The following is a 14,885-nucleotide window of genomic DNA, read 5'->3' as shown; positions in this document are numbered from 1 at the left end:
TGTCAGTGCACGTTAAAGATCCCCAGGTGGTCGAAACTATACCGGAGCCCTCCACTACGGCACCTAATTCTTCCTTTCTTCTTTCCCTCCCTCCTTTATCCCTTCCCTTACGGCGCGGTTCAGGTGTCCAACGTTATATGAGACAGATACTGCGCCATTTCCTTTCCCCAAAAACCAATTATTATTATTATTATTAACTCGTAAAGAAATGTTGGTGCTTTACACTGCCATCGGCTGTTCCTTTTCGCGAAAGGGACAAATTTGGACTAGCTCGTCATCATCATCGGCCCGACTACGCCCACTGCAAGGCAAAGGCCTCTCCCATGTCTCTCCAAATAACCCTGTCCTTTGCCAGCTTCGCCCAACCTATGCCTGCAAACTTCCTAATCTCATCCGCCCACCTAACATTCTGCCGCCCCCGGCTACGCTTGCCTTCTCTTGGAGTCCACTCCGTTACCCTTAACGACCATCGGAAACTCTCGACTCTTACAAAAATTTCTGTAGATGGTCTATAGAATGTCCATTGACTTTTGCCGGTAAAATCTGTAGAGAATAGTTTATAGGCAATAAGGATCCTACAGGTAGATTTATGCCCATACACATTTAGTACCTTGAGCTTGGCGCATGGTGGAATTAGTTGCCTATGTGTCATAAAACCCAACACAACACTTTTAGTAGACGTGTCTATAGACAGTGTATACACTGTGAATAGACAAAATGAAATATATACAGGAAGAAAATATAGTCTATAAAGAGTCCATAGACTCTCTGTAGGCCACTTTTATAAGGGAACATAACACAGCTGTAGGAAGCAGTACACAGCACTATTCACGCGAACAGAACACACCAGTGACGGCAACAGGGAATGCAGAAGTGTACATGATGTAGCCTATTAGAAATAATGAACAAGCAGTCCCAGTTTAGCAAAACCAATTCCCAGAAATAAATACGATAAAGAAACTCTGACAGTATCGTACTCTCTAAAGCAAACAGTAAAGCAAACACTGCAGTATTAGTCGTAAGCGCATTAGTTAGTATAGTTGCTGTCCTCACAAGAAAAGTTTTCAGCTCAAAAACGCCTCGTTGCTGTAGAGCAGACGTCAGGCAGGGACCTAGTAACCTCTGCTTGTCACATTCCGCAGCAGAAGCCATGCCAGGTGTTTCTGGGAATACTGTAATTTTCAAAAATAATCCTTTGGGGGTAGAAATATGGCTTTTGTGGCACAGTAAAACTAGCGTTGGCGGACGTCAAGTAACACGCGAATCATATTAACTAGTAAAGTGATCAAATTCTAATAGCTAACTTTTTAACTATTACCGAGAAGCACCTAATTGCAATTAGAGATTTGTAGCCACCCGTTACTAATAGCTATATCAGTTTTTAGAATTTAAAAAACGCGATTACCCTCGCCACTTTGGCTCGACAAAATTTGGCTACAGTGTGCCGAAATACATGAGCTTTCGAAAATCACGCAGGCAAAGCTACCTTTCCAGTGCACGTAACCAGTCAAAAAAGCCAGATTTTGTCGAGCCACAGCGCCAAGAGTAATCGCGTTTTCGAAATTCTAAAACCTGATATGGCTATTACTAACCACCGGCTACAAATCTCTAATTGCAACTGGGAGCCTAACTCTACTAGTTAAAAAGTTAATTGTTAAAAATTAGCCAGCATACTACTTAAGACGATTCACCGATTTTCTGGGCTCCGCCAACATTGGTAATACTATGCTGAACAAGGCATATTTTTACCTCAAGAAACCTATCTTTTGAGGTAAAAACCTATTTCCTAAAAACCCATTCCCTGAAATACCTGGTATACTGCAATCCACAAATAGCGCCTAAGCAAGGCGTCAGTTTCTCGGGCGCGGCTGATATATGCGCACGCGTATTCGGCTCTTCGCAAAGGCAGGCGGTACATTACATTATGGCAAACTAAGACATATATCGAAGATCTACACGCTCCAAACGTAAGCAGATGCGTACAGGTAGGGGTGATATAAAAGTGAACACTTCGTTGCATTCAAAAACCAAATATTTTCGCTTTCCACTCATAGTTGAGGAATAATCGCCAACAGCATGTTAAAGCAGTGTTTTTTTTTTATTATTTTGATCCGTGCAGGCGTATTTGCAAGTGCAGATTTCTGCATGCGGAAAGATGCAGGCGCTCGTGAGTGCAGGCAATGTAAACGAACTCCGTAGTTACGTAAAACTAAAAATAACAGCTAACTAGCTGATAAGAGAGAAGGTGACCAAGAGAAGTGGAACGGGGAAATTAAGCAGGTACGTTGCCTTTAGTTGGCTGCCAGCACTGGCAGAAAGGAATAAACGGATTGAAAAATGGCAACAGCTAGCTGAAAAAATCAATCTGGTCTGCGGGTGTCTATGGCAAACAAAATTGAAGATAAAAAAGGCCCATAAAAATGTCTTTTCTTTGCAATACGCGCACGACCTCTTTTAATTAAAGCTGTCGTCGGCGGCTGCGGCTTTACGTGTACAAACAACCAATAAAGAATACTTTGTCAGTTACAGAGAGGCCAACGAGCTTCAGTGGCCGTAATGTGCTTTCATTCGAATACTGAAGTCAGAATAGGGGCATACAGCAACACTGCACAGTTCCTTTTCACTCATAGAGAGAGGGGGGGGGGGGGGGGGGAAGAAAAAAAGCCGAGTTCGCGTTGATCGTCAGACGATGAGAATATGTCGATCCTATTTATGCCTCGTGTTGGGTAGACTGCAGCCTTTGTGTCTTGTGCGTGTTATGGTTTTTCCTCCCTTCTTGCATGCTAGGGGTAACATCCTCAGTGTCGGAGCACGTGGCCTGCAATAAAGCGACACTCAGCCTTAGAGTAATCATCGTGCGTCGTCTGCATTGCCAGCGAAGCACCCTTGCGTTGCTTGCATCCTGTATACCCGTACAGGGAGCGCAGGTTGCCCCTCGTGTTATTGAACGTTTCCCTAATGGACACGGACCTCCTCTCATATGGGGATATTGCGGCATGCTTATGAGGAAAATTTTTACTGCGTCCTCTCATTGTGTGTTCATCGCTCATAAAAAAGGACGTGACCACCGCTCACCAAAATGAGAGCTTGAGGCGGTTTGCGGTGGTACGCTGACCTCTCCTTTTATTTCATGCATGCATTATTCTTCTCCTTTGATTTCATCCCGTTAGTTGCCACGCAAGATTCCAGTAATGAAAGTTTTGTACGTCGTTTACAGTTTTTAGCATAGAAGATTGGGGTCATGGTGTGACGTTCAGTTTCGCTCCTGTTGACACTCCACTGGCACTGCGCTGGCACTGCGCTGGCACTGCACTGGCACTGCACTGGCACTGCACTGGCACTGCGCTGGCACCTGGCTGACACTGCGCTGTGCCAGTCCCTATTGCATGCGTGGTCCATAGATTACGTTTAAACGTCGCCTTCACGCACAAGTACTTGCACTTAATAGGACAAGCGGACTCCCCGGACTGTACTACATGTGGCGTGCAAGAGACTATAGAACATATTTTAGTGGCGTGTCCAGCATATACACGTGAAAGACTTATGCTTGCATCTGTTTTGAGGTCTATAGACACAAGGCCCCTCTCGGAGGATTTGATCATCGGCGCTTGGCCAGATAGTTTGAAAACTGTGCAGGCAACGCGAGCGCTCTCACGATTTTTAAGCACGTACCTTGCCTCGCGTTTGTGACGTTAGAAAGTGGGCCTTTGTTTTTTTATGTATTTCTTCATCTGCCTCCTCCCATCATCACAATCCCCCATCGTGACCCTCTCTTTTCTCCTCTTCCCGTTCCCCAGTGCAGAGTAGCAGGCCAGACATCTTTCAGACCAACCTCTCTGCCTTTCAAGTCAATAAACCCTCGTCTCTCTGGCACTGCGCTGGCACTAGGCTCTCACTAGGCTAGCACTGCGCTGACACTAGCACTGCACTTGCACTGCACTTGCACTGCACTTGCACTGCACCTGCACTGCACTTGCACTGCTCCTGCACTGCACTTGCACTGCACTTGCACTGCATATGCACTGCACTTGCACAGCATTTGCTCTGCATTTGCACTGCACTTGCACTGCACTTGCACTGCACTTGCACTGCGCTGCACTTGCACTTGCACTGCACTAGAGCAGCAAGGAGGGGAGAAGAGATAACTGCCTCACTCTGGGTGCGGGCAGCTGAACCGCACCCTGGTGGAAGGAATGAAGGGAGAGGAAGGTGGAGGTAGGGAAAGGACGGAAGTCTTGTTCACCCTCCCGGGATTTCGTGCGCTGCGAGTATACAATATACCAGCCGCAGTGCATGACCCATCGTGGCTGAAGCTGTGCAGCCGTAATGGCTCAAGAATTTTTGATCGAAACTGCATTTTTTCTCGTTTTTTTTTTGAGAGAGAGAGAAACGTCCTGTGCCAGATCATAGGGTATTTTTGAGGAAAAAAGATGAAATTCGTAGTACGAAACAACAAGAATCAGAAAAAGGCAACGGTAACTTACAGGTGATTTAGGAAATTACGTAAATGCATTCAAGTTCCTCGCATGCACCACAGCTCTGGAAGCTGGTCAAAAACACAGGAATCCAGTTGAATATGTGTCACTGAAATCGCAGCGTATGCCTTGCGCGTACGTGACGTCTTTTCTTTTTGTCTCATCGTCTGGTGCGGCATTTTTTTTCAAGGCTGACGCTGCCGCTGGCATTGAACGCCATGATTCTAGTGATTATTTCTTTTCTGTGTTGCTACAGTTTTTAAATTTTGTCTCAAACGCTCACATTGAACTGAAGACGTTTAAAAAAACGAGCGCAATAGTTTTTGTGTGCGGTGTGGTACAGCGTGTAAGAGACAGCATGCGCATCTTGGTGCATTGTGCATCTTTATGCATAGTGCATCTCGGTTACTGTGCTACTGGTTTATTCGCCACTGCGTGGTGTCGTGTCGGATACCGCAATCTCAGTGAACCGTGCTGACTTCGTTTTCTCTCGTTATTCGTGCAGGTTCCGAGGTCATCGTACACACAAACGGATGCACAGAAAGCAGTATCAACGGTAAGCGAGCGACGCGCATGCAAGACTTGCACGTGCATACACACGACATAACAGTTGCAGTGCTTGTTAATGAGAACTACACTGCAAATGAAATTTTGGCTTAGTGTGTAAGACACAACAGTGGGATGAGTGGGATAAGCTGACGTTTGGAGAAAGGGTCGCAGAGGCAGAAATTTGTTGTAAAACTGCACAAGTTTAAGGAAGGCCGTTCTGTGATTGTCGCATGTGCGATTGCCTGTCACAACTACCAGCTGTTGTGATGGGAACTTAATTCTAGGCGCGCTTTGTGATCGACCGCTGTTCTGCAATGGTCAAGTCCTAGAGGAGTGCGTTGGCCGTTGTGGTGAACCGCCAAGGAAGCGACAGCAGCACGAACCAAACTTGGTGCGTGCTGTAATTAGATTAAGCTTATATAAACTAAGCTTCAGCAGCAGCCAAACTGCTGTCTTTCGCTTGCTGTACACATGCGCTGGCAGAGAGACTAAAAGTACAGCGTCGCGTTAATTAAAACTGAACCGAACTAAACTAATTTTCGAACTGAATTTAGGCGTAAAGTAGCTGTAAGAAGCGTAAACTCGAGACTCGTGAATTTCAGTTTACTGAACATTGTTGGATGCTAGCAGTGCGAAGAATCCAAACACGTGTATCAGGGTTACCTTATAGGCTCTTGCTTGCGGTGATCTTAACTTAAAAGCTCAGGGTGCACATGATCCCGCACTGGCGTCCATCGCATTCCGAATGTTGCCGCGAAGGTTTTTAATGTGCTGAACAAACGTCTTTGCTTGTTCATGCTGAAAAATCATGGCGTATAAACTGCCTGCAATGCGATCTACATTGCCCCTATCCTTTGGACCCTTGTCATCTTAAATGTTCTTCCGAGGCCTAAGGTACTAAGAACTCGGTTTCCGCGCAAATTACATATTTCTTAAGAACGACTTAAATCGCGATCTGTCAAACTATGTTATTTTTATTGATATTTATCTACAGAACGGTCAAGGAAAAGAATACCTAATAGAAATTTAAAAGCCCTCGTTAAGTCAATTCGGCTTGCTCAAGGCAAATATCTTATTTAGAGCAGACTTCAAATAAACGGATAATTGTTATTATTAGAATCAATTTAAATGCAGCAAAGCTCGACAGATTTCTAAATCCCTATTGTCAAGAAACAAAGACAACCAACGCGGTGTAGAATAAATTTGCTTTAATTGTGAATATTGAATACGCTGTTTAGCATTTCTTGACGATATGACTTCACTCAGGGGCATAGTTCTGAAAGATATAGAGGTTTACAGTAGAAACCGGATAGTATTTCCTGAGGATAAGGTTCACTCAGGGGCACAGTTCTGAAAAATAGAGAGGTTTAAAGTAGCAACCGGATAGTATTTTCTGAGGCTAAGGTTCACTCAGGGGCACTGTTCTGAAAAATAGAGAGGTTTACAGCAGCAACCAGATAGTATTCTCTGAGGCTAAGGTTGTCTATAGCGGTTATTTCAGCTTTTCTGGAGTAACAGTTTAAATACTGAAATGTTTCAAACGCACTGCGGTACAGTCGAGGGTTCGACGGCATACCGTCTGGTCAGGAATCATGGCTTGATGAGGTTCACTGGTCACTGACCAAGGTCAACAAAATAATGACGTTTCGGGAGCGCTACGGCTCCCTTGTTCACTGCGGTACGTCAGTTCTTTCAGATGAGTTTTGCAGGAAGCTGTACTACATCCCCTCATTGCGTAGTGCTTGAAAGAAAACACTTACTGTGTCGGAAAACTACGTTCTGCAGTATGTATATAATGGAGCCTTTGTGTGTTCAGCGAAAAAAAAATATCACAAATTGTGGTCTTCATTAACCGCCTCTCCTCGGCTTTTATACTGCATTCTCATTCACCAATTTTCCACCAATTTTTCAACTGCGCGTTCTTCTGGGAAACGTATCCACGTTCCCCATAGCCAGAGAGCCCCAAAGCCAGACAGTCCCCAATTGAGGCCTAATAATAAGACTTCGAGTAAGCTTACAAACTCGCAGCTCGAAACTACTGCAAGAGCGCGTAGTCACTTGGCTATACAGACGTGACTGTACAGTTATCAACTCATTCAGTGACACGAAACGAAGGCCGTTATTTCCGCCTTGAGTTCACTTCAACAACGAACTGACAACTCGCTCAAGCTTCCACACTGGTAATTCACCAACTCGATTAATGCACTACAGAACCTTAGATTACTGTTTTCGATATCAGAACGCAGTTTTTATAACTAGACCATCACTGGCCCGACGTCAAGATTCTGGCTTTGTTGTAAGAGCAATCTACGAAGAGCTGTGATTGCCGGAAGTCGTCTTAATGGGCACCAGAACCTGCAGTCGCACTTAAGACTCAGCGCGATTCTAGCTGTTTTCATACATTAAAAAAAAAGAAACACTTGCTTCCTTTAAAAAGCCAGCACAGTGAAAACACTTGACAGCGGAAAGTCAGGGCTCAGTTCAGGACAAATACGTAAAAGCACCGAAACAGCATCTTGCGTTAAATGCTCACGCATCACATGTGGACTATGTAATAGCCCCCCCCCCCCCCCCTCCCTCCCTCCCTTCCCTGTACTCGTGCAGCGAGCAGCGATAAGTTTATGGAATTCCTTTCTTTAAACAGCGATGGGTGGAAGTTCAGCTGAATGCATCATTTCCCTCCTCCCTACCACGCAGCCCCCTCGGAGCTCCCCGTCCACCCAGCAGCGCGAGCGACTAGCCCTCTTTGTGTGCCATCGTGACGCGCGCGCTTCGTCGCGTGCTGCTGCCGCTGCCCCGAGGCCGATATCAATGCCGAGAGGTGGGGCACCGTGGCCGTGACGGGGGAAGCATTACCGCAGGGCGAACAGTTGCAGGCCGCGAACGCACGCGTGTGTGCGCCTCTGCGCTTGTAAAAAACGAGTGGGGACGGCTCCGTTCTCAGATTGAACGGGGACCGCCAATCAGGGCAGTCTGTGAATGACAGGGGGCCAGTTGGATAAATCCTCTCCCGAAATCAGATCGTCCTGAAGCCGCCTTTGCCTCGCTTAGCCTTAACATCGCTTGTTTCCTTGCTTGTTTCCTTCTTTCTTTCTTTACTGCCCGTCGTCACAGAAGGTCGTTTTTTTTTTTTTTTGCTTTCGCAGCCTGCTTGTTATATTCAGTGAAATCAACTTAACTGATCGATAGGTCGACGCGAACACGAATGTGATAATATCTGAGCCGCAAGTGTGTACGTGTTTTCACGTACAAGCCACTCTGAACTCGAACAGCTGATTGATCGATTGATTGATCGATCGATTGGTTGGTTGATTTATTGATTGATCGACTGACTGATCGATCGATTGATTGACTGATAGATCGATCAATCAATCAATTAGTTGTTCGAGTTCAGAGTGGCTTGTACGTTAAAATACGTACACACTTGCGACTCAGATATTACGAGATCAATCAGTTGTTCGAGTTCAGAGTGATTGATTGATTGTCATCCCTCATAACCTGAGTCGCTTTGGGACGTTAATCCATCATAAATCACAAAGTTTATTGATTGATTAATTGATTGATTGATGAGTGGCCTCAATCGTGTCTGACATTTCTTCGTTAACACGTTGCTGCGGTGTGTTCACAAAGTGATCGCATATATTAAGGCAGAAAAGAAAACACACTGCTCGCGATAGAGGTGACTGTAGGGGGCTGCGGAATTTCAGGGGACTACCCGGATAAAACTGGCCGCCCGGAGCGAAGCTACTGCATCCGTTGATTAAGATGCACTTCATGCAAAGTTCCATTTGTCATATTAAGGAAGCGGCCCGCCACACACGGATTTGGACCAGCTCGGCTTCTTCCAAAGGAGGGAGTGGGGGCCGTGCTCAGTTGCTTGTTTACTTCGGAAGCCGCTCCGGCGGCCTCTCAATAGAGTGGGGAAGACCACCGCAGAGACGAGTCAGGCCGCTCTTCCGCCATTCATTCTGTATCGGCGCAGTTGCGGCAGCTCTTCGCCTCGGACGACCGATAAGGTGTCTCTCTTCTTCTCTTCATCCCTGTTTATCTTTCTTTTCCCTGTGCGAGAAATAAATACTTGGTGGCGGCGAAAACGCGGAGATAAGTTTCGCGATAAGTACCGCCGCCATTGCCCCCGTCCCGCGCTCCGCTCTGCGGAATTTGGCCCCGGCGGTGGCTTGACGCGGCTCCATTTCGTGTTGGCCCGCGCTCTCAGTTTGAATTCGTTCAAAGCGCGTGCCGAAGTCGGAGAGCCAGCCGCGTCCACATGTATGGGCCACTCGTCGGGGGTCGGCAGCCGGCATTCCAGGGCTGATAGATAGGCGAGGGGAATTCCGAAGCTCTTCCTCGGGTATTCCCCCGATCCTATCCTCCTCTCCACGTTTGATACCTCCTCCACTTCCAACCTGCCGTACGTAGCCTCTCGTGTGTGCTTCTTCGAGCAATGGCAATGTCAGCGGCAGATTCGCGCTTTGTTTTTGTTTGCTTTTTTTAGCGGTCACATCACGCTGTTACGGCATAGGTCGCTGCTCGGTGACGGTTCCTTCATCAATGCGGTTTCCGAGTGCTCGAGTGTTGCGTAATGTACGCCAGAGGGCGAAGGAACAGAAATGCGGTGTATATAATATCGCCCAACGGAGAAAACCGTTCATTCATTAGATGCTGCCTGCTAACCGTAGCTCTGTTAATCGGGAATGAAAAAATCACGTTGTTTGTGGTGCGGCCGGAAGTGGAACTAAGCATACACTCTAAACAGAAAGGGAAAAATGGGAGTCAAAGGGAGTTATGTGTCCTTTAGCAAAAGGAAATAAGGTGCTAGAGTACAGCTTACTCTCTTTCAACTCCCGTATAGGCGTATTCGTGTTTACAGTGTGCCGCCGCAGTGAACATCCGCTGCCGACAAGTTCTGTCGCGTGTGCTCATCGTCTACCTGCATTCAGCTAAGACGCATCTCACCCGAGTGCTGCGCGACCATGGGCTTCGAAGCGAAGCAACATTACAAGCGAATTGCTTCATGCATTGCCTTCAGGACTACCGCTCACTCTTCTTGCCCGTCACCATCTCTCTCCATCCTTTCTGAACCCGTCGCGAATATTCGCAAAATGGAACTCGTTGTCCCATCTCTTCTCAGCAGTCAAGGGAAAAGCCGGGGTGGCCGGCTTCGCCGGCGGTCCCTCACAGTAGCAGCATGCATCCTGCCTACGCGTCGCCTCACACGAACGCCCGCCACTACTACTACCACTACTACACGTCTACAACTCCATTCAGACGCCGCTCTTCTCACGTGCTTTCGTCTCGGCTTTCTCAAACACCACGCTGGTTGATTCCTTGCTTCCTTTCTTTCTGTAAAGGCGTGTTTATTATCGCCACCAACGCTCTGTTTCGTTATTTGCGTTTTTTCGTTGAAACGCGAGCGAGACCGGGACCCCCCCTTCTCCATCCCCCCTGGGCTTCCGCCCGGATATCAAATGCAGCTGCGCCTCGTGCACAGCCGCTCGTATATCGTGCAAGTCAGCGGCAGGAAGACGCGAGGCTCCTGTTCGGTGCCCCACGCCGGGAAGCAGCTCCTGTTGCCGCGACGCAGCTGACCGGTGGCGGCGCCCGTGAAATCGGAGGAGGTCCCCCCTTCCCCCCGAAAGATCGCCTCTACCACAGAGACGCCGCCGCCGTTGTTGCCGCCGTGTCGTCGCCGCTATCGCCACCGTTGCCCCCTGGTGTCGGGTGTACACTGACGGTGACGTCGCACGTGAATTGCGAGGTGCGAAGTCTCCGCGTCACGCGGACGCCAGTTTGTGGCCAACGTTGGTGGTTTTCCGTTGACGCAAGAGGTGCGCATCTCCCTACCCCCACCGACCATTCAGAGAATCTCAATTCCTACTCTGGTCTGCAGACTTTTCGCCCCCGCAACGATGTGAAGGGACTGTTAATGCGACCTTTTCCTAACCGAATGGGAGCACCATGCACCAGGCTACATGACCTTAGATGGACGGTTCCAATCCTCGTACAACGGGCATATTCCACAGATAGAATATGCCCGCCTGCGGACAGTGGGCTCGTTGCAACGACAGACGATTGCCACCCTTGGGCAGCCGGAAGTGGTCCGCACATGGAACACGCCCATCCTTGGACAGCGGGGACGTTCCGTAGCATGTCGACTATTGAATAAACGGGCATGTTCTACAGATGGAACATGCCCATTATCGGTTGGTGGCCATGTTCCGCGTCCCTCATGGCTCAGGCCTACCTGTGCATTGTTGCCTTAGAGATGCTAGGTGAGCGCCGGAGCTCCCGATTACCACATACCAGGACGTCAACAGCGGCGCGTCTATACGGATACCAAACTCGGCCAGGTGGCGCTTATGAAGCGAGCAGTCAGCGCCCTCTTTGAGAATGTCATAAAGTGGAAGCTGGGTTGGGTAGCTTGGGTCTCTGTCTTGCAAGGTGGCGCTCGCTCGAAAATAAAGGTTTGTCTCACGATTACGACGCTCTTTTTACGTTCTCTCTAAGTGCTGCACTGCTGTACTACATTTTCTAAAGTAAAAGCAATGCTTCGCAACATTAATGAGAGCAAAACAGAGATCATCGATGCGAAAGCAAACAAGCCGCGCTGATTTAATTGTCAAGGTCGCTAAGCGTCCACTTGAAATGTATGATCAAGTGCATCGTAGGTGCTATCTTTTACGCATAATACAAGAATAATAGCATTAGTAAACTAATAGACGAGCATAATGAAGGTCAAGACCATCGCGCTAAGGCAACAGTAAAAAACAAATCCAGCCTCGCCAAAAGCACTGCTGTACAATAATGTAAAGGATTGCTGATTTACATGTCGTTATTAACCTGTACTTAATCAGCGGCCGCTCGTGCATAGGCGCTCACAAATCAGGCGACGGCGCTTTGCTTATCGCGCCGTACTTTCCAGGTAAAACCAGAGATCGCTAGCGGCGATATCGTGATTTTGCACGCGCTATAACCTTAATGGAAACTGTCGTTAAGTGCCATTTCGCACTGGAAAGCACCGCGAAAAACATGAAGCACAAAAACATGGAGAAGCAACACTCACTCAGCGCTGAAAGCGTATTTCTTCTTCCACCGTGCCTGCTAATTCGAGATGAATAAAAATAAGAGCTCAACTTTTCATCCTGCTATTCTCAACGGTACTGTCATATTCATCTAAACCTGTCTACTAATGGCATGCATTGTCTCCCCCTCACGCGCTTGCAATGAGTGGGTCGTGCGCAATGCCAGCATTCGTGCTAGCCTTGGAGATGTGCCTACCGTTACTAGTACTACTAGGCGATCCGAATTAAGCCGACATTTCTGCAAAGCAAACACTAGACTTCGCGCACTGCTGCGATCCGCGCTTTGCGCCTCTGCTTTTCGCGCCACTTGCCAAGGACGCGGTGAAATTTCACGGGCGGTTCCTACTTCGTCGTCAAATTTGTACACTGACAACAGTAAGGACTTCCAGCGTCATGTGAAGACGCAGAAACATGGAAGAACGTTGCGCGCGAAGCGCGTTTCGCGCGGTTAAACACGACTCTGCGCGCTCCCTTCAATTTCGCCTCTCTCCGCCAGGGGAAGACGCGGCGCTGTTGCCGCGCCGGCAGACTTGAGTTTGGGTTGCAGGCACAAGTCTCGCACTTGGAATTTTCCCCTTCATCCCAGGCAAAGTAATGCCAGTCACAGCGAGGTGAGCGCAGCCATGACTTCTCTCTTTACTCATTCCTGTCGCAGATCACCGTTCACCTCTTTAGCCCACTAGTCATGGCAGACTCAGATCACGCGCACGAAGCTGCCGTATTCTGAAAAAAAAAAAAAATCATTGTGGCGTGAACACTCCTTCTCTTGCCCTTGTCTTTTGTGACTTTTTTTTTTCAATTTACTGTGAACCAACTGGCCCGCATTTCAACCCTTCTGGCGCATTCTCACTGGCGACCAGGCGATCACGGCAATGGTCAGAATAGTCTCATTGGCTGAAAGTATACCACGTGATAACGGAGTGATGACATTCGCTTTGAACTTTCTGCCACGACAGACGAACAGCAGCTACTATAACAAACACTAATATGAAGGGGAAGTGTTCCTTGTAAAACCTCTATGATGCAATTGTTGTTATGAGAGCTTCACGTTCCTTCACGTAACGGAAGCGAAAAACCGTCGCATTGGCTCAGTGGTTAAGGCGCTTGGCTGCTGACCCGAAAGACGCGGGTCCGGTCCCGGCCGCGGCTGTGGCATTTCGATGGAGGCGAAGTGCTAGGTTCCCGTATACTGTGCGATGACAGTGCACGTTAAATAACCCCATGTGGTCTAAATTATCCTTAGCCCTCCACTACGTCGTCCCTCACAGCCTGGCTCACTTCGGGACGTTAAACCCCCTATAAACCGTAACGGAAGTGATGTCGCGAACAGTGAAGGAGAAGTCTTGGATGACGGCGAGAATAAGTGGTCGCACCTACGGCGCTGGTCTCGAGCAAATGTGCTGCATGTTTGGCCACCACCTGTGTGCTGGATTTCGATGGAGGCGAAATGCTAGAGGCCCGTATACTGCGCGATGACAGTGCACGTTAAATAACCCCATGTGGTCTAAATTATCCAGAGCCCTCCACTACGTCGTCCCTCACAGCCTGGCTCACTTCGGGACGTTAAACCCCCTATAAACCGTAACGGAAGTGATGTCGCGAACAGTGAAGGAGAAGTCTTGGATGACGGCGAGAATAAGTGGTCGCACCTACGGCGCTGGTCTCGAGCAAATGTGCTGCATGTTTGGCCACCACCTGTGTGCTGGATTTCGATGGAGGCGAAATGCTAGAGGCCCGTATACTGCGCGATGACAGTGCACGTTAAATAACCCCATGTGGTCTAAATTATCCTTAGCCCTCCACTACGTCGTCCCTCACAGCCTGGCTCACTTCGGGACGTTAAACCCCCTATAAACCGTAACGGAAGTGATGTCGCGAACAGTGAAGGAGAAGTCTTGGATGACGGCGAGAATAAGTGGTCGCACCTACGGCGCTGGTCTCGAGCAAATGTGCTGCATGTTTGGCCACCACCTGTGTGCTGGATTTCGATGGAGGCGAAATGCTAGAGGCCCGTATACTGCGCGATGACAGTGCACGTTAAATAACCCCATGTGATCTAAATTATCCAGAGCCCTCCACTACGTCGTCCCTCACAGCCTGGCTCACTTCGGGACGTTAAACCCCCTATAAACCGTAACGGAAGTGATGTCGCGAACAGTGAAGGAGAAGTCTTGGATGACGGCGAGAATAAGTGGTCGCACCTACGGCGCTGGTCTCGAGCAAATGTGCTGCATGTTTGGCCACCACCTGTGTGCTGGATTTCGATGGAGGCGAAATGCTAGAGGCCCGTATACTGCGCGATGACAGTGCACGTTAAATAACCCCATGTGGTCTAAATTATCCAGAGCCCTCCACTACGTCGTCCCTCACAGCCTGGCTCACTTCGGGACGTTAAACCCCCTATAAACCGTAACGGAAGTGATGTCGCGAACAGTGAAGGAGAAGTCTTGGATGACGGCGAGAATAAGTGGTCGCACCTACGGCGCTGGTCTCGAGCAAATGTGCTGCATGTTTGGCCACCACCTGTGCTGGATTTCGATGGAGGCGAAATGCTAGAGGCCCGTATACTGCGCGATGACAGTGCACGTTAAATAACCCCATGTGGTCTAAATTATCCAGAGCCCTCCACTACGTCGTCCCTCACAGCCTGGCTCACTTCGGGACGTTAAACCCCCTATAAACCGTAACGGAAGTGATGTCGCGAACAGTGAAGGAGAAGTCTTGGATGACGGCGAGAATAAGTGGTCGCACCTACGGCGCTGGTCTCGAGCAAATGTGC

General features: G+C 48.5%; 1 protein-coding gene across 2 annotated transcripts in view; it reads left to right on the top strand.

Annotated features, from left to right (window-relative positions):
* The window catches only part of lin-28 (protein lin-28 homolog), a 213,063-nt gene that overhangs the window by 70,589 nt on the left and 127,589 nt on the right, over positions 1-14,885 (top strand). For both annotated transcript variants that reach the window (XM_077632071.1, XM_077632070.1), the window contains exon 2: positions 4,981-5,031. In XM_077632071.1, coding sequence (XP_077488197.1) covers positions 4,981-5,031 — 51 coding nt within the window. The remainder of the gene's footprint in view (positions 1-4,980; positions 5,032-14,885) is intronic.

Source organism: Amblyomma americanum, chromosome 7, assembly GCF_052857255.1.
Source record: "Amblyomma americanum isolate KBUSLIRL-KWMA chromosome 7, ASM5285725v1, whole genome shotgun sequence".
In the NCBI taxonomy this organism is placed as follows: domain Eukaryota; kingdom Metazoa; phylum Arthropoda; class Arachnida; order Ixodida; family Ixodidae; genus Amblyomma; species Amblyomma americanum.
Note: the sequence above shows the minus strand (reverse complement) of the source record. Positions and strands in the feature narration are given on the sequence as shown.